At 57.2% G+C, this 25383-nt stretch overlaps 1 protein-coding gene across 1 annotated transcript in view; it reads left to right on the forward strand.

The window, feature by feature from the left end:
• SLC39A11 (solute carrier family 39 member 11) overlaps positions 1-25383 on the forward strand; it is a 97604-nt gene that overhangs the window by 67964 nt on the left and 4257 nt on the right. Inside the window, exon 6 of the mRNA XM_062591670.1 lies at positions 5383-5452. Within this exon, the coding sequence (XP_062447654.1) occupies positions 5383-5452 (70 nt within the window). The remainder of the gene's footprint in view (positions 1-5382; positions 5453-25383) is intronic.

Consider the following 25383-nt stretch of genomic DNA (forward strand, 5'->3'; position numbering starts at 1 on the left):
GGGCCTCGCCGAGGCGTTACCCTGGGATCCCTGCCTTGCCACGTAAGCTGCCGTGAATAGGATTAAAAACAGCAGTCTGCTTAATTTCAGCCGCTTCTTTCAGCTTGGCAAGCTCGCAGGGACTTGTGCGATGGGTGATAAGGGGAAGGTTTGATGCGAAATAGTAAGCTGTTCCACTTTCCAGCCGATCCTTTGAACTTCAAGCTTGCACGGCATTTGCATCGTATACGTGTTTGCAGACAAATGGGTTGTGGCCCCTCTGGAGCCCTGCTGATCCGAGATATGGAAATTGGTTTTTGCTGCACGAGCCAGCTTGTCCCAGCGAGTCCTCTGGCTCGTTCTGCCTCCGAGGCAGGGCTGGGCCAAGCGTTTTAACACAAAATGGATAATCTGAGAGAGTGGGAGCAAAGGAGCAGTGTTCAAAGCAGATGGTTGGAATCTCTCTTTGCGTCCCAGGTTCTGCATAGTTCGGGGTTTTGCTCACCCTTGATCGAATACCAGGCACGCACCGAGCCATTGGCGTGTGTCTGAGTAGCGAGTCTGGTCTGCCCGGAGCCTTCCCCGTTCCTCCATCAAACTAAAATTTATTGCTGCTTTAAAAAATGAGAGATTTATTGCAGAGAGATTTTCCTTTTGAAAGCAAAAGGAAGGCTTTAGCCCAGTGCTGTTATGAAGTTATTTTTCTATTTTGCTCGTTGCCCTTGTCCAGGCTGGCTGTGTTGCAGCTGACGTGTCCCGCGTCCCTCGCGCCCCGTCGCGATCAGGCTGGCGGCGCTGCCAGCGCTTGCTGCTGGCTGTCCCAGGTCTCCTGCACCGCTCCCGTAGCCCGTCCGCAAGCGGGCCGCGACGGCGGGATTGGGAAGGGGCTCTGCGAGGGGAACGGAGCGCCGGTGGAGGTGTTTGCACCGCGTCGCGGGCCTGCCCGGCGCGCGCTCGGGTCTGAGCGCTGCGGGAAGCTCTTACTCCTCCTTGCTGGAGGCGGCTCTGCTGTGCTGTTCCCACCCAGCAGAGAGCGGGGAGCCCGTCCCCGTTCCCTGTGAGCACCATCGACAGCCAAGCGACCCTGCTTTGGATCCTTGCGTCCCTGGGCAGGCTGTAGCATAAGGGGAGACCTGCAGATGTACGTTTTTTACTCTGGCCGCTGTAATCAGCTGGGTGTTGATAACTGGAGTCCCTGTATGACCCTGCAGCACAGCCACGCTTTGCAGTTTGAGGTTTTGAGGCTTTTTAAAATTTCTTTTTCTTGGAGAACAAGCAAAAATGAAAATGTATCTTTGCAGAAAGCAATGCAAACTGAGAGGTTTATAGCTGATCCTTCAGGTACCGCAGATTAGTTTCTGATCCCTAGGTAATGCCTTTTCAGGATAAAACATCTTGAATTGTAAAGCCAAGGGAGCCCAAGAGAGGTAAAATCCCCCTTTTCAGGTTAAATAGAAGCATTTGCTTGACGAGGCTGAGATTGGTTGTGTTTTCCTTTCTTTGTTCTGCAACTCTGCTAAGAGAGGCCAGGTTCATGTGGCAGCCTGGCACCATCGCAGCCCGTTAGCGAAGGCCTGCAGCCCCCGACGAGCTTGCTGTCTAACGAGGCGTCCCGAGCAGGCACCCTCTGGCTCTCCAGCGCCTGCTTGTGAGAGGGGCTGACACGTGCTCCAGCCTCCAACCCTCTGCAAACCCTGCCCTGCACGGAAAGGCTGCCGGGGGAGCCCAGCCTCGTCCCTCCTCGCCCGAGCTGCGCGCCGCAGCAGAGTCGACCTCCCAGAGCCGAGGAGCTTCGGTGCACCGGCAGCGCTTTCGCTTGGTAGCGTCGTCCGCGACTCGGAGCCTGTAATTCGGGCCTGGCGCCTGCAGCTCGCGGGGGGCCGCAGCGCGGGCTCGCTCGCCTTTTCCGCCGGGATCGGGCTGGCTGCGTTGTCCCCTCCTCCGGAGACGGGCCACCCGCGGTGTAAGAGTGTGTTCTTTGCCCTTCCAAGGCTCTGTTTTCTCAGAACTAGGTATTTTCTGAGTTCAGCACTCCTGTGGCAGGGCTGGATTGAAATTGCAGGATGTGTTGGAAAATTACCGCCGGGAGACAGGCACAAAAGTAATTGCAGAAACCTTATTTCTTGAGGAAATCTGGCCAGCCAAGGCGGTCGAACGGACAGCGTTTAAAGCCGGATTGTGCCAAGAACGGAAAGCTGCACTAGGCCGGTTGTTTTTCAGACTGACGCCTGAGTCTTCAATGGAGCAATGAGACGAGCTCTCCCATGTCCGTCTTCGGTGATGTCTAGACATCCATCTGTAGGGCCTTCAACACGGCCTGTCTGACGTAGAAGCGTGAAACTTCCTCTCTCCATGTCCTTTCCAACCTGGAGCGTAGTCGCTTGGGCTCCTTGTAATTGGAATATGTGCCGAATCTGTGGGAGAGGGGCTGCAGGGACAGCTGAGCCCGCGCGAGCTTTGAGCGTGGAGGAACTGGCAGCGAGCTCTTCCTGGTTGTTTTCCACGTAAATCTCTGTGTATTTGCAAATTGGAGTAGTTCTGAGGTTTGACGTTTGCTTTGAAAGAGGCTAAACCTGTATCTTTACAGTGGTAAAGTTACCGTGCGACCTTGGCAGGGTTTTTCAACCCTTTTAAAATGAAGCATTTGAAACGAGTCGCTGCAGTGGGCTGAGTGGTCATGTAATATATAGTTAGAGGTTTCCCAAACGACCTGGGTTCCCTGGGCAAAGTCAGGAGCTGAAGGAGCCTGTGGCTGCTGCCGGACGCTGCCCTGTCCTTCTCCTCTCGCTGGTGGTGAGCGCCTGAACCCTCCCGCAGCTTCCGCCAGCGGCTCCCTCTCCCTCCCCAAACAAGCAGTTTCCTACGCACCAGCTGTTGATTTTTAATTTCCCGTAATTTGTTCCCGTGTGTGTGGAATTTCTTTGAGTGTACTTTCATTGATTGTGCTACTGAGTTTCTTGTTCCTTGAGATGACTTTGCAGCGGGGAGAACGGCTGTGATCTCCCCGCTCTGCCTGGACTCTTTTTGTTTTTTACACAAATTAGTACTTGAAAAAAAAAATCTTTCAGCAGGAGCAATGCTAGACCTGCTTACGCAGTGGTTCGTAACGTCCTCGTAGCCAGTAAGTGCCTTTAAAAAGATCCCCCCGCCGCTCCTCCTCTCCCAAAGTTTGCTTAACTGCCTGCCCTGCGGAGCAGAGATGTCGGGAGCCCTTCACCATCCGCAGGTGCAAACCGCTTGTGAGCAGCAGCCGTCCGTCATCGCTGTTGGTGCCCTCAGCTGCTCGTGTGTCCTCCGGGCAGGGGGTCCCCACGGCGCGGGCGGGCAGCGCGGGCGCGGTGCACAAGCCGCCCTCGGTATGGCGGCGTGCCCAGTGCGTCTCCGCTTGCACCGACTGCTTTACTAGATTGAATTATCACCCAGTCCTGGTATTTCAGGGACAAACAGGAGTTCCCCGGCTCTGTAAACTAGTATTTAGGGTAGATTCCTGATTTGGTTTTCTCTGCCTCCATCCTAAACATTGGCATGAAACACAGATCCGAGCTCTAAGGAGTTGTAGAGTGTTTCAACTTCTACATGCTCAGCTTTGAACATAGGATGCAGATGCCATAATAATTCAAGTTAGTGCTGCTTTTTATAGTGTGTTTCCAAGGCAACTGGAAATGTAAAAGACCACAAACACACACGAGGTTCTGTTCTTCGGAGACCTTATCCTTGCATGTACAGACACATGCTTTCAGTGACATTTTCAACCTGTTTGAATGCTCATCTGAAGAGTCTCCCCGTCCCCTTGTGCGGCTGCCAGAATGGTCTGCGTGGGTAACTGCCTCCTTTGAAGGCTGGAAAATCCACTCCAGCATCGAGCTACACACACGGGTTTGCTTTTGTCCTTTGAGTGTTCTCCCCACGCCTTGCTTGGAGGGGAGCAATACAAGAAGAGCTCCTACAAAAACAAAAAGTGGATTTTGAACAAAAGAAAAAGTAGCAGTGCTTTGACCCTTTCTCACAGAATCACAGAATGGTTGAGGTTGGAAGGGACCTCTGGAGATCATCTAGTCCAACCCCACTGCTCAAGCAGGGTGAATAGAAGATACCTCAATACAAGATCTTTTCTAGAAGGAAAAGAGGAGTTGTTCCAGCAATGGGAGGGAACATTGAGAAGTTTGAGAGAGGGTGAGAGAGGTTTGAGAAGGAGAACAGAGAGGATGGGCTGGGAGCTGGGCAGATGGAGACAATGTCCTTGAGGAGCCCCTGCAAGGAAGCAGCGGCAGACTGCAGGTCTCCGGTGCTTGGTGCAATGCCGGAGGGGCTCCACCGCAGAACAGCTGATTTTTGTTGGGGATTTAGGTGATAAACTGTAATCTAAAAGAACCTGCAAGGTGGGCATTTTTCTTCCCGCTGATCCTGTGTTGTCTGTGCCCAGCGCGACATTAGGATGGATCGGGGAAGATCGAGTTGGTTTCCCCCAGACTTGCTGTCGCTGCAGCGAGGGCTGATGCCGCGCAAGAGCGTAAGGAAACTTGCCTTTGTCAATGATGTGACTCTGTCTGTGATTATTTTCCGTGGCGCCGGTCTCGATGTGTCATGGAGGCTGGGTTTCCTTCTAGCTTTGAGATGTTTGTAAGGGCATCGTGCCAGCAGTTGGGAAGAGGAGAGCAGAAATTCAGGAGGTGGCCTTGCTGGGTCTGGTCGTAGCTTAGCTCAGCTCCCCTCCCGGAGAGTTCAGTGGGAGATGAGTTAGCTGGCGTCTGGCACTTCCACGATCTCCCCCGCGGCGCTGGTTAACAGTACGCTTTGAAAAGGTGACTTTCTGCAGAGAGATTTGCTGAGCCTGAATATTTTTAAATAGACTTTGGTGTTTCTCACTGCTACGTCTCTCATTAAAATAGCCTTTAAGCTCTTGGGAACTGTGATCTTTCCCCTCCAGTGTACTCTATAATAAATATAGAAATCTCTTCTCTGTGTGCTAGCTTCCTAAGAAACTACCGTACGATTTTGGGTTCTTAGCGGAGAGCACTCGGCAGTACTCCAGGCAGCGTGGCGATGCCTCGCGTTACGTGCCTGCCTGTGTATAACAGACTGCAAATCCGCTGCGTGCACAGAGCGCTTCCCATTGCAAAGCTGCTGTTTCCCATTTCCGGGGGTCAGAAACCCCATTTCTGTGGTCAGAAACACACCTTGCTGTGCTGTGTGAGCACCTCATCGCTAAAATGGAGTAATTCTTGGGACTTCCAAAGAGCTATGACTAAAATTAGAGGGATAACAACGTCATCCAGAGCATTGCTGCGACGTTCCTGCCAATCCTTGCTGGCCTCGAGCACAGCCAAGGGGACAGGGCCAGACTGTCGAGCTGCGGGGTTATTGCAGGATTTGAATTTAATCTTTTTCTCCCTCCTGTTTCAGAGGGTCTGGCAGTTGGAGTTGGATTTGGCGCTATTGGAAAATCAGCATCGGCAACGTTTCAGAGCGCCAGGTAAGCCCCGAGGACGTCTCTGCTCTGCGCGTGCTTTCCTCTCCTGGAAGTCGTCTCCCTGTACGACGCTACCAGCCGCGGCCCGCGCTCGCCGCCCGGCTCTGCCGCAGCAGGCCCTTCTGCCGGGAGGGCGGACGGGAAGCGCTGGAGACGGAGGGGGACGGTCCTACAACCGTCACCCGTGTGCTTCTCCCTCCTGCTCCTTGCCCCCTTAGTTTGGCGTCCTGCTCGCGCGTCTGATCTCCTCCCAGGCGCCGCCAGCGCGTCTGCAGCGTCGGCGGGTTTGAGGTGGTGAGGCTGAACCCTCCTCCCCCGCTCCTCCTCCTCCTCAACCCCCTTCCTCGGGATGCGGCTTGGAGTTTTTCTGCGCAGCCTCGGTCCCTCTGCTTGGGGCCGGGAGCGAGCGTTTAAAGGCGGTCGAGAGCAAGGCGAGCGGGGAGCTTCCCGGCTCCTCCGAAGGCGGGAGCGTGCTGCTCTCCGGTGCCTCCCCGGCTCCTCGCCGGAGCGCCCGGCTTGGCGGCCGTGCTGGGGCTCGGCGCCGCTTCCCGGCCTCCTCGGCGAGGCCGCTCCCCGCGAGCTCCCGGTTTACCCTGCGCTCGTCCTTCGGAGAAACGCCGAGGTTTTCCGCAAACTTCCCGGGCTTCCCTGCGGACACCCGCCGTCCGGTCGCCGGGGGGAGCGTGCTTCCCCGGAGGCGTGCAAGGCAAGCGCGCGTCTCTGCAGCCCGAAGGGCGAGGCGAGGCAGGGCGGCCGGCGCCGCCGCCGAACCTCTGCCCCCCGCTCGCAGAGCTCAGCCCTGTCGCTCCCTCTTTTGCGAACGTTTGTCCGCAGCACAGCCTGCAAAATTGCTTTAGTAATTTTTAGAGCACAAATTGCATGAGCTGCTAGAAGAAGCCTCTTTAATTGGTGGCAATAAAGACCCGCAGACTTGCGGGCGTCTCTGCAGACCTGCTCGCGGGGCTCGGCAGCGCGCCGGCCTCCAGCCGTGGCTCTTGCCCGTGCTTGGATTTTTACGGCACCGACGTACTTGCACGTTAGTGCACAGTGTTTTGTGCTTCTCTCCAGGACAGACGTGAACGCGGGGCGTTGGTGCAGCCCCCAGATTACTGCTGATTCTGTGCTTTGGAGGTGTTTTTGCACTAGGCAGCGGCGAAAGCTGCGCTTTCGCTGTGAATAAAAGCTGGAAAAATCCTGCTGCTCCCCCCAGCTGGAGCTGAAACTTCTCGGCTGATGGAGGCGATTGCTAAAGAAATGGGAGAACGGGGGGAAGCCTGGGAAGGGGGGGCCGTGCGGGGGGACGGAGCCGCTGGCAGCGCTCGGCGGCCGGCCGGGAAACCCGCCGCGGCTCCCCGCGCCGTCCGGCGAGCTCGCGGGCGTCCGGGCCGCTGCGTTCGCCTGCGCGTCGCTCGGATGCTCTCGCAGCCGGCGGCCGCCGGGCTCCGCTCGGTTATGGCCGATCCAGTCCGGGTTTGTGACGAGGGGGGCGCAAAGCAGCAGCGATGGAAACGGCCGTTCTCCAGCCTTTCGAAATAAAAGGCTCTTCGTGAAGCCGGTGGAGGCTCTCGAGATGCTCTAACAAAAGGACTTGTTTTCATCAGCTGCTCAGTAAAAGCTGAGAAGCCAGAAGCAGCTGGTTCTTTCTCTGTATTTACAACAGCATTAATCATGATGAAAGGTGGAATCTGTACTATGAAAACAGCAATGCAAATTTAGTCAGCTGCGAAGGGAGACAAAATAACTTCGTTGCCATCAATCTGCCTATCGTTGTCATCTGCAGGCAGAACAAAAACTGCTCAGTGCATGAACCTATTTGGGGGCGGCGAGAGCGCAGATTTAAATTCTCGCCGGCTCCTGGCACAGTGAGCCGTGGGGGCGTCCCGTTGCCCGCCGGCAGCCGCGGGGCACGAGCACAGCGCCGATCGTTCTGTTCCAGAGTTTTAGCGTAACCGTTGAGAGCGTCGGAGCGCTACGGGCCGACTCCGCAAACTCGGCTGGGTAGCCAATTTGTATTAAGTAGGCTTAAAATGTTACAGTGGAATTGCATTTGGTTTGAGCTCGTGTGAGAAATAAAGTCAAATCTTTTGACACATTTGGAAGGGAAATTGCTCCTAGGTCAGCCTCAGCTGTTAGGGGGCACGACAGTCGTGAGCCTCCCCTTGTCCATTAATTTTAAAATAGCATTTTACTGAGAAAGATGCGTGACTCAGTTTACCTCCTCCATCCTGCCTTCGCCTCCCCACCCCGGGGGTGACTAACTGCTAATACCGTGCCGAGCTGGAGCTGAGCAGAGCCGCCTTGCAGGACGGCTGGCGAGTTCGAACTTTGTGTGGCGAGAAGCGTTTATGAGCTCGCCGATGAGCTCGAATGCTTCGCCGACCGATGGAAGTCTTGCACGCGCGAAGCAAACTACGGCACTGCCAAGAATAGCTCTTTAGCTGATTTTCTATCCAAGAGATATGCCTGGGGCTTGCTTAAAAACAAAAAACCCTGTGCGCTAGCTGGAGCTGCCTGCGACTGCGGTGCTGGGCTCGGCCGGGCTGCTGGCGGCGGGAGCGTCCCGGGAGCATCCCGGCGGCGGGAGCGTCCCCGGAGCATCCCGGCGGCAGGAGCATCCCGGCGGCAGCCCGGCCTCCTCTCGCGCTCTCCGCGTTTCTTTGCTGCCACCGGGTGTGCAGAGTCCGTTCCTGCGCGTCTCGCTCTTCCCGGCTGCCGCTGCTTTTCGCTGGCAGAGGAGCCGTGCCAGGACTTGCCCTCTGGTTTACGGCTTTTTGGGTTTTTTTTTTTTTTTTAGTTTTCGTTTATTGCTTGTGGTGTGGGGGGCACCCGTTTCGTCTGCTGTGTCAGAGGTAGCTGACGAAATGTGTTCCTGAGCCCCGGTAATGTGGAGCCTCGGCAGCGGGGCTGGTTTTCCCGCACTGCGTGCGAGCGTGCATCTGTCCTCCTCCTGCGGAGCAGAGACCAGCTGTCCCCGCGAGGCTCCCGCGGGCAGTGCACCTAGGCCCTTTTTTTAAATAACAAAAATAAATAAATAAAAGCTGAAGTGCCCTGTTTCCGTGCCTGGCGACGTCTGCTTCGTCGGGGGCGAGCCCGGCGCTTCATGAGTGGCAAAGTTGCCCCTCGGGGGACGGAGCAGGGACGCTGGAGCGTAGTCACGGTTCTTCTTTCCCCCTTCGTGTACTTCAGCACGGTTTATGAGCACGACGTGTCCGAGTGCTCAAAAGCCAAATCTGTTTTCTTAAGGAGCATCGGCTCTTCCTCGTTATTTTTCCGTCGAGGCAGAATTCACCATAAATTTAATTTCTTGGGTCGGAATAGCCGGAGCACCCCAGCGTGCCTGTGTTACGCTGCAGCAGAGCGAGCAGAAAACCTCGCCGAGAGCTTGGGCAGGCGATTTCGCTTTTAGCGGGGAAACGTCTCTACGATGAGCCCCCCCCCCCCCCCCGGGCAGGAGGGGGCCCTTGGAGCGGGAGCTCGGCGCCCCGCGGCACGGGGGGGCCGGGGCTGCGGCGGGAGCGTCCCGGCGTCGCCCGCGCGGTGAGCGGCGGCCGAGCTCAGCGCGGCGGGTGAGCGGGGATCTGCCGCGCGGTCGCGGCGGCGCTTCCTCGTGATGGTCGCTGCAGCCCTCTGACCGGGTTGCTCGGAGGTTTTCCCACCGCCGTCCCTTTGGAGAAGGCCAAGACAACGTGACGGTCTGCGGAAACCTCTTCTGCTTTCCTGCTAAGGGATTTCTTTCCCCTCGGCTTCGGGCCTCGCGCCGCCGGCGTGGGAAACGCCCGCAGCCGAGACGGTCGCGTCTCCGCTTGCGGCTCTCCGCGGCGTCGCCCCTCGCCCCGGCCGGGCCGAGGAGGAGCGCGCTGCGAGCCGCCTGCCTTCCCGTTTGGGCGCGTGATTTAAAAAAGGCGATAAAAGGTGAGTGTTAAGGCTGGAAAATCAAGCTCAAAGCTACGGGCAAGTGCTGCGAACAGGCTTGCCTGCACGCTTTTTGCTGGGATCCTTGTTCGGAGACGCTGGGAACGGCGGGTTTGTCAGCGCCGGTTCGGTTTTAGTTTGGGGCGGTGCTGCGAGGGGAGGCGTTGAGGGGGTTATTTTGCACTTTTCCTCCCCAAAAGCCTATCGTGCATTTTTACTTTTAAATCCATGACCGAGGTGGAAAACTCCGCGTCCCCGCGGAGCGCCGCGGGAGCAGAGCGAAGGGCCGGCGCCGGAGCGGTGCGGGGGCGAGGCGCCACGGCAGAGCCGTCCCGAGGCCGGGCGGCCGGCGCGAGGTGGTGTCAGCGGCGCTCCCGCGGCCCCCGCTCGCGCGGCTCCCGGCTGAGCCTGGAGAAAACGCGCTGAACTCTTGAACGTGGCTTTTGCGCTGGCGAAATCCGTAGCGGGGGGCTGCTCTTCCTGCTGCAGAGGTGAGGTGCGAAAGAACGTTAAAATGGATGAAACCGATATAAGGTAAAATGCAGTAGATTACTTTGAGCAGGCGGTGCATATAAAGGGCTAAAAGCTTAAAAAATAGGATGAAATATTTTATTAAGCTGTGCGTGACTTGGCCAGCTGCTCGTCGTAGGATACTGCTGATGCGAATAATTCAGATCGCAAGTGATGTACGCACGTGGCAGAGCTCTGTGTCAGGGCGCAGGGTGACTGCCTTTGGGGGGGGGGGAGCCGGCTGCCCCGCAGGCACCGCTCGGCCGCCCGCGCTGCTCCGCGCGCCGGCCCGCGGGCTGCTTTCCCGTGGGGCTCGTCCCCGCCGCGGCGCGCGTGCGGGTGGCTCCCGGGGCCGGAGCGGGCGGCCGAGGCGCCGGCTTCGCGGCCGCGGCGGGCAGGGCGCCAGGGCCGGTGTCGTTGCCGCTTCCTGGCTTCAGAAAACCGACGAAGGGATTTAAGTTCGCGTCTGCACCCGCGCAGTGCTCTCGGCGTTGCCGCCCCGGCGAAGCGGGCGGGAGCTGGCGCTGGCCGCGCGCTGCGCGTGCTCTCTACTCCTTCGAACCCCGAGCTCGTCGAGGCAGCGCCTGGTTCTTCTGCGAGTTACAGCAACGCCAGGGCGCTCGAGTCGCGCTGAAGTTCTCGTTGCGCACTGGGCCCAGTGAGCAGCCCCCGGCGGCGGCGGGCGCTGGCCCCGGTCCCCTCCGTTGTGCCCGCAGATCGTTTCCTGTCCAGCTTTGGTAAAACAGACAGAAAAGAGGCTTTGAGTTGACAGGCAGACTTTGACTTGGAAAATATTATTTCATGGGACAGCCTGTGCCTCCCACGCTGTGTCTCTCAGGCTGGGGGGAAAAAAAAAGACTGAGGCTTGATTAATGTACGGAGATTGAAACCAGGCAAAAAATTTGTACTGTGTTTTCTTTGAATGAATGGAAATCATTGTGGTCTGGGAGACAGCAGAAGACGCGCGCTGGATTTCTCCCTCGTGCGCGCACACAGGCTCTGGCTCTTCCTTATGAGCAGATCCACGGCGGAGCTTGTAAAGAAGTTCCGTGTGTGGGATGAAAAGGTGGGTTACAGCCTCACTGCCGGCCTCTTCAGCAGATCAAGGACGTGCGCAGAAACACCTAATGGAGAAAAAGCACCTACTGATGCGACGCGAGGTGGGGCCGGATGGGGAATTCCACGTTTCCCCAAGAGCTGAGACGAATACTTATTCCTCAGCCAGACTGCTCTTTTCTGATGTGTAGCTTAAAGCCGAACTTTGCCTCTGGTTACAAAACAAAATTGTTGGGAGATGGTTATTAAGGACCTTTTAATTAGACTCCCCTGAAGGTATATGTTTGTTATTAAGTTAACTAGCTGGCAGGTTTCTTGAGGGAAATTTTTCCTGAATGGTAAGTGTTTTTCCTTGCTGCTCTGCAAGGACCGGGAGGCTTTGCAGCACTCAAAGTGCAGGAGCAGCACAAGCAGCAGGAAAGAAAATCCAGGTCCGTTTCCAACACGGTGGGTGTTTGGGAGCTGAGAGAGCCCTGGCTGGAGATGAGATGCTCCTTGCTTCTCTGACTCGTGCAGCTGCTGTTGAGATGGCCCCAGCGTCAGCCCGGCACCGCTGGAGCCCTCGCCGGGGCCGAGCCGCCCTTGCCCGCATCTCGCCGCTTCTCCTGAGCAGCGCTTTGGGCACACCAGCGTCTAACGCTTGCCGTGGAGCTGGACGTTATTTAGAGCACCCAGCACAAACAGGAAGGGTGACCGCACGTAGCAGGGAGCTGCAGTGCTGTCCTTTAACCGTTTCTGCATCCCTTGAGCAGTTGTCTAGGTGGGGCAGGTGAATGGATTTTGACCCTTCGGATGCTGCATTTTTCATCATGGCTAATGTACAGATGCCCCAAACCCCATGTACGAATATGCAGATTGGCTTCTCGGTGACAGATTAAATGAGATTGGGTGGTTGGGAAGCGCTTTTGTCTTCAGTTTGCTGGAGTGCAGGAGTTCCCAATGGAAAATACTGATTTGACTTTTGAGGGACAGATACTCTACACTTATGCTGATAAAGCAGCAAAGGTGATAAACATGTGCATTTCTCCCTGCAAAATCCTTGTAATTCTCTCTTCATCCTTAGTAAAACAGTGTTTTATTGTAAGTAGATACTAAACTACTTGGTCATTAGAAAAAGGAAGCAGGATGGCTAGAAATTGAAGTCTGTCTGGAAAGCAAGACAAGGCAAGCTTGAAATGCTTTACCCTCAGGAGATCTGTTTACAAACAAGTATGTGCAGAAATATATTATGCAGTATTTCTCCCTCTGGTTGCTGCTCTTAGAGCATTTCACAGGAGGTTTTGTGATCTTGGATCAAATTTCCCCGTTTCTATTTGAAAGCTTGGCAGATGCTGCTGAACTTCCTCAAAACCCTTGATTTGCAGAGTAAATGAGAGCCCACAAAATGGCCTTGAGTGTGAGGCCAAGCCAAGGGTTGCTGTAGGCTGGAGAGTGCCATATCCTCCTTTCTCATTCCTTATCCCGGATGAACAGACTTTCACCACTGGTAAATGGAAGCTGTGCCAGACTGACCACGATGTTTTAGCTTAATCCTGTATCCAAGAAAAATTGTTACTGGGGAGTGAGTGAGATCTGTATGAATAGTTAGGTCAGTATGGAAACAAACATATCAATATGTTCAGCCTCTTATGAAGCAGCTCTGGAGCTTTCTACAGCTCCCTGCTATCTTCAGTGGCCGGGTCTGTAATAGAGAAATCTGCACATGCACTCAGGGGAAAAAAATGCAGTGGAAAACCTGTGTGGCCTGCAGTGTTTTTATTGAACTGCCTTCAAAGCTACCAGATGTTCTCCACACCAGGAAGCGTTTGTTCTGCTGCAGTGCCTGGATAGTCTATCGACCTACAGACAGACCTGAGCAAAGCTGGCCTCGGCAGCCCGGATTAGCTCGTGTCTACCTGCAGGTAACTTGAGCATTGCAGAAGATCGGACTGTCTCTGCTTGGGCTAGCTCTTGAGCTGAGCTGGTCCTTCTGGTTACGCTTTGTACAATGCTTGGAAGTTAAGTCTTGGTCTTACTGCTCTTTGTTGCTTGGTGTCTGATGTGGAGATCCCCAGGTAGAGAACAAACATGTTGTTTTCCAATCGTTGGATCTGGACCGGAGCGCAAATGTTTTACTGGTCCCCCAGAAATATGGTAGCTGGATTTGGTCACCATGATTCTGGTTGCTGGAGACTGGATTTGGAGTGAATTGAAATTTATAGAAGAAACCTACCCAGTTTAAACCAGACCCCTGGAGTCCAACAAGAACCAGATTCTTCTTGACTTTACAGTGCTAGAGAATTGCTACTCTGTCGCAACCCAGATGCTCCAGCCCACCCCTTGTTCGCTCTCCTGCAACACAGCGGTTGATCCGGATGATGGATAAACGGCCTCTTCCTGTAGGAATGCTTCTGTATCCCAGTGCTGAACAGAACTGAGGGGATTCGTGCCAAGGCGAATGTATGTTCACAGCCCCCTGACGAAAGGAAACCATTGCAGATATGCCGTTGCTGTCAGGCAGGCTTCCAGCCGCGAGAGTGGCTCCTCGGTAGTTCTTGGCAGCCAACTATGTCTTCAGCAATTTACCTTGGCCTCACAACACCAATCCTGCTGCCGCCGAGCTTGGGAGGTCAGGGTGGATCTGTGCTCATGCCTCTGTGTTGTCCTGCACTTGCACAGCCTCGGAGTGGGCGGTGGATTGGGGTCCGGCTCTGGGGCCAGGTGGCAATGGACAACTGCCCTTTCTGGAGGTGCTTCTGAACGGCAAGGGGAGTTGGTTACTGCAGCCTTGCCTCTGCTGCTGGGGTCTCAGTTTTGCTATCACAAATATTTGTGAATTGTGGGGCTATAAGTGCTCTTTGGTCTTAGCTGCTGGCGAGCTGTTCAGGCAGATGCTGTGCCTGGCACTTGGATTCACTGTGGTGCTTTTCTGTCGCATAGAGGGGCAGCTGCTCTTTCTGGAGATAAGTTTAGCTGGAGGAGGCTGTACCTGGCTGCATCACTGCTGCAGGAGCACAGCAGATGCGTGAAGGGGCATCGCTGGGCCACTGCCCCAGCGTGGGCTGCGCTACCGCCCCACCTCCCCGAGCAGGGGGAGAGGTAAACGGGGACTGTCATGCAAGAGCAGCTGAATTGCGCACAGGAAGGTCTTTCAGTGAGGATGGACACTTTGTCCGTTTTTGAAATTCAAAAACTAAAATTAGAGACTCCCAGTGTCACTGATTTATCAGGGAAAACCTGCCTGAAGTCATGCAGGCCGTGGCAGAGCTGGGTGGAGGAGATGCCACGAAAGCCCTCTTGCTAAATTGCTCCAACTCTGGTGCTTGCATGAGTAAGTCTGATGCTGCTTCGCTGCATTTGTACCGGGAAGTTTGGTGGCAATGCTCGTTTTCCTTCGTTGGTTTGCGTGTCTCTTGCTGGTGAAGGTCTGGCTGGAAAGCCGTGGCGGTCCAGCCTCTGTCGTGCACATCTGTGCAGAAGGATTTCAGAGACTGCTGGCGCGGCTGGAGAGCATCAGCTCCTCGCGCGGTTCCTCTTGCTCGCAGGAGGAGCGTGTTTATGTGTGCAAGAGAAACCCGGGGCCACGCAGGTGGTGGGAAGGCCGAGCGGTTTGCTCAGTGCCTTTCCCGTTGTCGGTGTCCAGGCTCTTTATGTGTGTGTTTGTGCAGAGTGAAATCATATCGGAGCGGTGGTGACCTCATCTCCTTTTGTGTGAATATTGTGATTTGTTCAAGGGATGTTTCTGGGGTGGGATGCGTTCTGTAACCGTTATTTATTGCCATACGTGGCGGGAAGAGAGACCTCCCACGTTATTAGCAAAAAGTCTCCAACATGTAATTGGGAACTGGGCTGCTGGCTGCTAATCCCTTGCTTGGTGTTTGCATTTACATCACCAGTTTTATAAATAGTCTCCCCAACTCTTCTCTCTCACTTCTTCTTTCTTCTCTTACTCAAGTGTCTAGACTGAGGAGGGTTTTTGGTTAATTTGTAATCCTTATGAAAGACAGCTGGCATCCCACGTAACATCTGGCTCTCTGGAAATTCTGTGCAATGCTTGCTTGCTTCTTTCTGTGGTGGTCACTCAGCGTGCAGATACAACACAAAGCATGATGTGGACCTCTGTTCCCTTTGCTTGGTGTCTGTGGTCTTTTCTGGAGACTCACGTGCCCGTTTCTATCAGTCCAGTTGCCCAGAAGCCGCCTCCTCTTCCAAGGAGTCTCCCTTAGTCCTTTTTGTTTCTGCCTTCTAGATATTTATACATCAGCATTTTGAGTCATCTCCCCTTGCATAAGCTCTGCCTGCCTAGAAGGGTTATTGATCATCCAGGACAGCCTGGGCTCACTATCCAAAAATTCCTTCTGGACATGAGTAGTCAACTCTTGGGAAAGCAAGTCCGCGGGGCCGCAGAGCCGCGCAGCCCCCTCCCGCGCAGGCCGCCCTCCGCCGCCGCTCTGCGCTGCCCAGCCGTGCTGCGTGCAGCCTGCAAGACGCTGTCCCAAAGCTCTGACTTCCCTTGGGATTCACATTTATGAGAGTCGGGAAGAAGGAGGCTCGGAAGTAGCCAGCCGCAGAGCCGTGCAGACAAAGCGCCCGGTCCCTGCCGGGGGCCGGTGGACAATGGCCTCTCTGTTCGGCTGCTCCGCACGGTGCAGCACATGATTCACCTTCTTAATTGGCTCTTATTGCCTAATCCCACGGTGATCGGCCTCGCTTACTGGGGTCTCCTGCCCAGCCCTGTCCGGGCTGTTCTCCGGGCTCTCTGGGTTTTCCCGGGGGACGCAGACAGTCGGGGTGAGGGTGTGGGCGCTTTGGTGGCAGGACGTGTGGACGAATTGGCCTGTGCATTCGCGTGCACGTCCGTGAGTGATGCCTTTGAGCCTGCCCGCTGCTCCGTGGCTGCTCTGTGCCCACCTCGCACCCCTCGGGTTTGCACCTCATTAACCTTTCTCTGCCCAGGCAGGGGAGGTCAACACAGAGCTGCTCCGCTCTCGTACCTCTCTGGGAGGAGGTAACGTCGGGAGCTGCCTAGCCTTTCTTGGAGCAGGTCGTTGAGCGACCAGACGTTGTCTGGGTGAACTGACCCCCTACAAATGACCATGCCACGGTGGTCATGGTGACTCTGCAGTGACAGAGCGTTTTAGCTCTGTGTTCATGAGAGTCGAGTCGTGAGGCTTTCACAGAGGTCGCGGTGCCGGGACCAGCAACCTGTATGTGTGGGCTTGGGTGTCACAGATGAGAATACAACCATGCTGGGTGTCTGTCTGTCATCTGTCTGCATTTTCCACTGGAGCTGATGTGGAGGCTGACCTTGGAGGCAATTCTAGGTGGAAACGGTGCAGGGAAGGATCACTGAGGAGCAGGTAGGTGGCCATACCCTCCCCAGACCATGCCTGCCCTGAGGGCCAGCTGCGGAGGAAGCTCTCGCAGGAGCACGGTGGCCGTTCTTCATAGTAGCTCCAGTGGAGCCTCCGTGGAGGATGCTGCAGGCTGGGACCGAAGGGCCCTGGCAGAGCCGCAGCCTGGGACGGTGGTGCTGGTGGTGAAGCTCTGGGCGAGCGGCCGTCCTCGAACCCGCGACGGCCCTGGCCAAGGCCTCGGGAGCCGCTGGAACCACCGTCCTCTCCGTGGCCTGGGGACGTTAACAGCTGGAAATCACATGTTCTCCAGTAAGTTACTGCAGAAATCTCTGGTCCCAGCTTTGATCTGCAAAGTGCACTGGTTCAGTTCCTGTTAGCATTGAAATAAAAGAAAGAGGGCAAAGGAAAAAAAAGCAGAGAAAGAAAAAGCCATTATCCTTGTTTATCTTATCAAGATAATGCTAAACAAGGCTCACTTTGAACAAGAGCTTTAGTCTTTGCAGCCCCAGTGGCCTGTTCCTCTCTTTAGCACTGTGGTTTAAAAATAAACCCTCCGAGGAGGGGAAGCGATTTGAATGAGGACATTGTTACTGAGCAGGATGTGATAATGGGGCCTTTTATAGCTACATCTGTTAGTAAATTGTTTAGTTCCAGGTTTTAGGGCTGTGTAAAGCAGGCTGCCCTGGTGCTTTCGCCCGCTCCCCCGGCACGTTTTAACGGAGGTGTTGCGGGAGAAGGAAGAGGGGAAGCTGGTTTACTGCTTTTAATTTTGCTCTTAGATAGAGGCTCCAATCTCCGCTAGCGTTCGAGCGGCGCAGCAGGGGAAGCGCCCGCAAGTCCCGCGGCGCAGTTTCGGCTGCGAGGTTTGCTCCTGCCCCGGGGCCGGGGCTGCGGCGCTGGGACGGGGGCGGGGGGTGGGGTGGGGACGGGACCCCCCGGGACCAGCCGCGACCGGGGCGCTTAGCCCGGGTCCCAGCCCAAACCCCAGCCGGCTCGTGCGCCCTTTGCTGCCTTCTCAGGCGGCCCCGCGGCCGAGAGCCCAGCTCCGTCCGAACGTGCTTTCGCGCGGGTGGAGGGTACGCGTGGCTGCGCTGCGGCCCCGCGTGGGCACCCGGGAATAGGGGAGAGGAACAGAGTCTCTATTAACTCGGTTCGTCCTCCTTCGCTTGCTCGACGCTTTGCTTTCCTGGGAGCGAGACGGGCTGTGCGTGCTCGCGGCTGCCCAGCTCTGGAGCCTCTGGACACGGGTCCCCGGTCCCGGGTTGCGGGATGGACGGATGGACGGACGGACGGGCTTGGTACACCCCCCACGGCGGCCAGTTGGGTGCGAGACCACACGTATGAGCACCGAGGATGGCTCTGGAGCTCCCGGCCCGGCTCGGAGGAGGCAGAAACGGAGCTGGCAGATATAGTTCAAAAAAAAAAATTTTTTTTAAAAACGTAGTACCTCTTCCGCAATTTTTGATCCACACTGGGATTTCCGTGACACGAATCAATCTTGTATGCGAAACGTGCTTGTGATTTAAAGCTTCTCACAAAGGTGAGAAGCTATAAACGTGAATTGGCAGATATTACTGGGAATTTTAATAGGTGGGCCATAATCCCAGCGCTGCTTTTAGACCACCTGGGTTCTATGGGTGCTTAATTTCTAAAAAAAAAAAAAAAAATAAATTTAATAACCTTCATAAGGTTCTGTTTCTCCCTCCAGCTCTAGCCTTGCCCAAGATCGATGCAGCCACATCATTAAATTACACTTCATTTGTGGGTGTGCCTGTATTAATCTGTAGCTTTGATTAAAAAATTAAGTTTGGGCGGGCTTGGTCCTCAAGCTACGCTCCTGAAGAAGGAGAAGCGATGTGTTTGTGGTCCTGCAGCTCTCTGCATGCTTCTCGATGCTGCATTTGTGTCCTTGTGTCCTTGTCCGCTGCTCTCGGTGCCCTGCTGGGAAAACCCCGGGGAGCCGAGCGCCGAGCGCGGCGGCTCCGCGGGCCCCCGGGCGAGCAAGCCGGGACGGTCGCCTCGCCCGGGAGGGACCTTGGGGCCGGCGCGCCGCGGGGCATGCCGTCGTCTGCGCCGCGGAGGCTGCGGCCGGCCGTTACCCCTGCGGGCCGGCGGCGATCGCCCGTGGCCCGGGCGGCGCGGTCGCGGGTGGCGGGCGACGCTGCTGCGCCGGCGGGGCCGCCGGGCTCTGCCCGGGTTCGAGAGGCATCCTCGTCCGGCCCTTCCTGAGCTGGCGCGCGGGCGCGTTTGGATGTTGGCAGGGATAAAACGTCAAATCCAATCAATCTAGCCTAATCCACGGGAGACTTACGGGGAGTTACCATGTGATTGTTCCCAAAGATCAAGACGAGCCATGCCGGAGCCTGCCAGACGGCGAGAAAACGCTCAGCGTGGCCAAGCCTGTTTAATCTGGATGATCTCGTAACTCCAGTGACGTTTGGCTAAAACGCTGAGCCAATTTGATACGGGCAAGTCACTGGCGCAGAGGAAGCGTCGTCGTAGCGTGCCATCAGCAGAGCCGGCAGCTTGCGTCAGCAGGAGCTGGAGCTCGGGGCTCGGAGGTGGTGTGCTCCGAGCGAGGTGTGCCCCCGAGGGCTTGGCGGGGCGGAGGATTTAGCTGCTCTGCAATTTAGTGGCTGTGGATGCCGAAAGCGTGCAGAATGCGCTGGAAGAGATGTAAAAGGGAGGCGGATTTCGTGCTTTCTTAACGCACCGTCTTCGGTGCCGCGGTCTGGAGGCTCCTCGCGTGTCTTCGCAGCTCTCTGGGTTTGTGCTGTGCGAGCTGTGCGCCCGCGGGCACGCGCCGTGGTTGTGCCGCGGGCATCCGCGCGCCACGGCCTGCAGGCGCTGTCGCTGTTTAGTCGCTCTGGATAACGTGTGCCCGGTTCTCCTGCTGCGGCTTGGTCATCCGGCCCTTTTCTCGTTGAGCGGAGCGAAGCATCGCAAGCAGAAGAGGCGGCGGGGGCAGGAGCCGGTGCTGGCAGGGGCAGGAGCCGGTGCTGGCGCGAAGGCTTGTCGCCGCCGTCGCGGCTCCGGTGTCCTCGCGCGGGGCGGCCTGCCGAGTCTGGTTTCACGTAGTGGCTCAACCACGTCTCTTGAGAACGGCTTGTTCGCTTTGAAAACACCATTTGGGGGGGTTGTGCATTTATTTTTTAGCCTCGAGCAAGCTTTTGCCCTGCCCCATGTTAGGGCACCTTTTGCAATGGTCAGTATGAGCTCTTCAAAACGCACGCTGGCGGCGTGAGCAAAGTGCGAGGAGGAAGAGGACGGTTCATCCCCTCCTCCCATGCTGCTCCTGGCCCCGGTGGCTGATGACGCTTCGTCAGCACCTGGATGGGATTTCCAGAAGAGCCCCCGGGGCTGGGGACCCGCAGCCCGGGCTGCCGGGAGCCCGCGCGCGCCCGCCGCTGAGGTCGCCCTCGGGAGCAGCTGGGTCCTGGCTGGTTCCTCTTCTTGGGCACAGATTTTACCCCGATAAACGCAGTGGTTTATCTAACAAAGAATGTCTTTTGTGGTGCAGTTTGAGCCGCAAATGGGTTTTAGCACATTTTCTACAGAAACACGTTTGCTTGCAGTGGTGTTGACAGAGCTGTCAGGTTTCAAGTGAGCTGTTTGCCGGAAGGGGATTTCGGCGGTTGAATCACTGCGGCTGTTGCCGCTGGTAGCGTGCCAAGTTACACCCGTCCCGTGGGCAGGGGAACGTGCCCGGGGAGCAACGTGCGCCCCGTGAAAGCAGCCGGGCTCAGCAAGGGCCCTTCCTCCACTGGAAGGGTTTCTGAGACGGTAGCGCCCTGCGTATTCGCTGGTAACGTCAAATAACAAATTAGAGAAGAATAACAGGTACTTGTAAAGCTCTTAAAAATGGAAAATGTAATTGCTGTAACAGCAGAATACTACGAATACAGGAGCACGTCGGGCCTTGCAAGCGCTCTTGTCTACAGGCCGGAGAAGGCGTCAAGCCCGGGCTGTTTGCTGCTGAGCCGCTGAGGGCCAAACGCGGCGAAGGGGAGAGGAGCCGGACTGCGCGGAGCTGCTGGACGTAGCTTGTTCTCTCCTAGCCTTGCAGTCTTAAGCTTGAAGAAAGCAGAGAGGAAGGGAGAAAGTTACGGAGTTGGAGGGAACAGCCCCAACAGCTTCAGTCCTAGGAGACTTCTCCCTTGGAGGGAGTCTGCTGTGGTGAAAATGCGAAGAAGACTCTGCTGTCACAAATGAGATGACTTTCCTCTTCAGGGACTCCAGACGTGACCCTTGCTAGCAGGTAAGCACAGGAACATGAGCACCATCGGCACCTGAGCCCTGGAGGACCCTTCCCAAGCGCCCAGCCGCCGTCATGCCATTGGCAACGTGCTGTTTGCAGGCAGGCAGGCAGGGAGGAGCTGGCACCGTTGCTCATGAGAACCTACCGTCTCCTTCCACCTCGCCGCTGGAGCAGTTTCCTCCGCCAGCTGAGCTCTCGTGATAACGACTGGCGGCTCGTTCTGGGATGAGGTTTGGATGGCCAACCCTCCTGGATGGGGGAGCTGTTTCATGTACGCCAAAGAATTTCTAGTTCTTCTGCTAAAGTTCACGTCCTGGTTGCAGCAGGCGGGGGGGAGAGCAGTTTTTATGACTTTGAACTTTGCTTATGTGCCTTTGGGATAAATTAATGGTAAAATTTCCTAAAATTGTAAATGTTTACTGCGTATAGATCCAGAGCGGTGTATATTTAACATTGGCAAAGGGCCAGACAAGCAGATGTGACACAGACCACGTGGCAAGCTGTTCAGAGCCCAAATACCTGAATTTTAAGAGAGAGGGAAGGGGCAAGTGGAGGTATGGAAGTGGCTGCTGAGGAGCAGCCCTGGGGAAGGTCCCAGTGCCAGGAGAGCAGCGCTTTGTTTCCACTGCTGGTTTGGATGTACATACGGACAGGTGAAACTGAGCATTTGCCCCTCCGAGCAGAGGGCACGTCTCGTGCAATGTGTTTGCAGGGAGGCAGCTGTGACCGGTGGGCTGTCCTGGTAGGTGCCGCCGCAGGAACGATCCTGGTGGAGCTGCTGGAGAGGCTGGAGCAAGGCTCCAGCAGAGACCCGGGGAAGCTCCTCAGCTGCCGGCAGCCCCCGGCAGAGCTGTGCGAGCAGAAGGCTACATGCCCTCCCCAGAACGTGCCTGCTCGGCCCTGCGCTTTGCGTGGTCCCCGTTGGAGACAGTCGCGTTGTCCGTGTAACTGTCCCGTCCCTTCCCACCTCCCGAAAGCTGCATCTATTCCGCTGGCTAGTTGTGCCCCAGATCGTTTCCCATCTTTGCTCCCCTTCCTCTGCTCCCGTTCGGTGTTGCTGCCGGTCCTCCTGGGCCGCTCGGAAGGCACCCGTCGTTGCACAACTGTGGTGGAGGCTTTTCCACCTGTTTCCCGGAGAAAACAGAGCACTGTTTTTTTTTTTTTTTTCTGATTTAATTTGGGTGCAATTTCCAATCCGCACGTGCGTCTGCAGAGCTGAGAAGCCGGGCGCTGCCTCACGGGTGCTCCGGCCGCGTTCGCCGAGCGTCCCCTCCCCGGTGGGGACCGACACCGGGCGATGCAGCGCGGTTCCCGTGCGGCCCGGGTGCCTCCGTCAGCTCCGATTGCTGCCGTCCCCGCGTGTGATGACGGGCCTCTTGGTCGCGCTCACGAGCGAGAGGCACTGCGGGCTTTTATCTGCTGGGTCGGGTGGTTTTTTTTTTTCTTTTTTTATTTTTTTAGGAATTTTTGACAGTTTGAGATGGGAGATACTGCGTTATCAGAAAGAATAAATCAAGGGGATTTGATTTATCGCTCCCACCTGCCTTTGCAAAGTTGGCTTTGAGCGTCAGGGCGCTCCGCACCGGTGCGACGCCCGGGCGCCGCAGCCCTGTGCCCGCCGGCTCCCGCGGGTGCCGGGACCGGCTGCGCGGGCGCCGCTGCCCGCTTTGGCCGTGCCGCCCGGCGCCGCCTTGCGTGCGAGGCCGCGCCGCGGCCCCGGACGGGCCTGACGTGCAAAGGCAGCTGCCTCGAACAGGTCGGGCAGGTATGGGGAAACGCTCAGGGCCCTGGCTCGGCGCGGGGCTCCTTCCCACCTGCGCGCCCGGATCAAACACCTCGGCAGCAGGCGCCGTGGGGAGCCGTGATGTAATCTCGGGAACCCAAAACAATCGGCTCTTTCATGGCAGGACGATAACAATCAAAACAGTATGTAAGGGCCTGCCATGCAAGAATACACATGCACATTATACACTGCGGGGAACCGAAAGCCGCAGTGAAAAGGGGCTTGTTAAGAATATGTAGCCTGCTTTCATAATCAGTCTGTAAAAGAATAGGCCCTTGAAAACAAGGGTTTAGGCTTATAGAAGGCTTTCTGTGCCTTGACCTTGCAAATATGCAGAGATGCCAACTTTTTTTTTTTTTTTGAAAGTGAACTTGGAGTCTCCCAGCGTGGTGCCATAGCAATTGGCAGGCGAGGTCTGCGGGGTAGAGGGTCCAGCCGTGGGCACGTTCCCCCGAGGACGCGGCTTGTTCTCGTCTCTCTGCAAGGAGCCGTTCCTCAGCAGAGTGCAGCCAGGCTGCCGTGATTTTACCTTTTCTTCCTTAAAAATATAGCCCTGTGCTCCACTGCGGAAGGGGATCAGGCACGGGGCAAGCCCAGACCCTGCCTGTGCCATGGCGGTGCTGGCTCCCTGGAGAGCTCAAGTGCGGATGGGACTTGTCGTAGGGCTTCCTCTTGTCCGTGGCACTTTCATTCCTGGGTGGTGAAGGAGGTTGTGGAAAAAGTCCCTGTGATCATCCTGGCTTTACGGATGGGGAAACTGAGGCAAAGGGCTGGGAAAGGTAAAATTTCCAAGGCATGTTGGCACCTTAATCCTTGACGCTTGCAAGGACACGCTGGTCCGTTGTGCCCAAGTCCCATCGCACTGCGCTGTTTTCCCCGAGCGGCAGCGAGCCGGCGGCAGAGCTGATCAGGGCGCGTGTGCGTCCCGAGACGTTGTTTCACTGCGCTGCTCCTTCTTGCTGCTGCTGTTTAGACCAGTGCACGTGTGCGTATTGGTGGTGAGCTGCGGGTCGTCTTCCCCGCCTGCAGCGCGTCTTTTGGATGGACACGTGCGACCTGTCGGGCAGGGTCTGCTCCTGGCGCCCGTGCTGTCGGTTTCTCCCCACCTTGCTCGCGTGAGAGCCCCGGCGCGCAACGCGCTGCGTTTGGGTTAGTGTCCCTCGCTTACGCTGGCTCCTCTCCTCGCCAGCGGCCCCTTGTGCCCCCCGAGAGCCCGCTCCCGAGGGTCGGGCTGCTCCGGCGCCTCTCGGAGCGCCTGGTTCGCAGCGCGTTTCTTTGCGGGAGGGAGAAGCCTTCCAGGAGTCCCCACCTGGTTCCGGGAGAAGGAGCCCGCACAGTGCAGCTTTCCTCGATCCTGTCGCTTTCCTACCAGCTGCGTTCCCGGCAGCTCGACACGGGAGCTGGGGAGGCGGCGTGAGGCGTGCGCGGGTGGACCGGCGGCGGAAGGGGAGAGGACCGTGCCCCGGGATGGTTCTGGTCGCGGTTCGGGCGTCAGAGCTCAGTCTTCGCCCCAACGCGCAGCCGTCCCCGGAGACGCTGCCCTGGGCGAGCGGAGGTCCCCTTGGTGCCGCGAACCGAGGTGAAGCAAGTAGGAAGGCTTAGTGCTCCTGGCCTCCGCGTGGGCAAGCAGTTATTCCCACCCCGGTGGAATTAGTGTCCGTGGGCGATGCTCAGCAGGCTCTAACGTCCCAGGAGTGGCCGGAGGACGGAGCGGGGACGCTAGGAAGCGTTGAAGGGACGTGGGGTGGCCAGGGCAGATGATGGACAACCTGCTTCGGGTAAGCAGAAGAGTTGGAGGGACGCGGAGGGACCGGAGGCCAGGAGTGACGCGGGCACGTCCTCCAGCTGCAGCGGAGCCCGGCAGGTCCTTCCTCGCCCCGAGGATGCCGGAAGGCAGGACGTGGCGGACGCCCAAAGCTTGGCTTCGCGGGGCGCTGTGCGGTGGCTTGCGCGGGCTCCCGCTGCCTCCGGGCTTCCCCGGTGGCTGGAGCCCCCGGCGCGGGGTCAGCGCGCGGTGGCCTCGTCCCCGCGCCGCACAGACCCCTCCATTCACGCCGCCCGCTCCCACCCCGTTAATTTGTTGTGGTCGGGGCAAGTAATAGCTGCTTTGTGCGAAGGAGGGAAAAAAAAAACACCCCGCATGCAGACAGCGGCTCCAGTGTTTTCTAAAAGGATGTTTTTCCCCCTCCGCTCTCCCTCGCTTTCCCTTGAATAATGTTTTTGATTGTAGCAGCCTGTCCCGGTTAGGGAAACCCGCGGCCGCTCCCCCCTTCCCTCCCCTCTTCTGTAAACCGTGGTGGAAGTTTAAACAACCCGGAGAGATTTTTCTCACCAGTCTTATTTTACTAATAGGAAACAAGTGTTTCAAGCAGCGAAGGGAGCTTTCAGCCGCTGGCAGCCCCCCCCCCGACTTTGCAGAGCGGCTTCGGGGTGCGGCCGGAGCCCCGGCTGCGGCGGAGCAGCCTCGGCCCCCCGGCACGAGCAGCTTTTAGCGTCCCAGGTGGGGGCCAGGCCCCTGCCAGCTCCCACACCGTGGACGCCGGAGAACCCGCAAAACACTAAATGCTGCAACCGCGGCAGAAAGTTTCCGTTAGCTCTTGCGGAAGCGCCGGGCCAGGGGAGGCAGCTCTGCGGGAAGCTCGCGCGCTTTGCAGCAGCTTCCTTCCTGGAGCGAAGGAGCGCCCGCGTGCCAAATTCCCGTTTCCCACCAAAAATCAGAGCCTGGCGTTGTGCACGCCGGCGGGCGCCCGGGGCTGCGATGGGCCGTGGTGCCTCGCGGCAGGGGCGGTCCCGGAGCTGCGTAGGAGCCGGGGCAGTGCTCTTCGCCCCGCGGGGCCGTGAGCGTCAAACCCGGGGAAGCGGGTGCGTCACCCCGGGGAGCGAAAGGACCGTTTCCGAAACATGGGCGGGTGCCGGTCCGGGTGCAGAGATCGGCGTGGGTGGGGGCGAGCTGCCGTTCCGGGCCAGCGCGAGGGCGCAGGGTGCTGGGAAGCAGCAAGCAGCTGCAATGCAGACCTGAGCGCCGAAGGAGATGAAGAGGGAGGAGGAATCTCCCCTGCGTGCCCTTGAACGCCCCTCC

Source organism: Rhea pennata, chromosome 19, assembly GCF_028389875.1.
Source record: "Rhea pennata isolate bPtePen1 chromosome 19, bPtePen1.pri, whole genome shotgun sequence".
Lineage (NCBI taxonomy): Eukaryota > Metazoa > Chordata > Aves > Rheiformes > Rheidae > Rhea > Rhea pennata.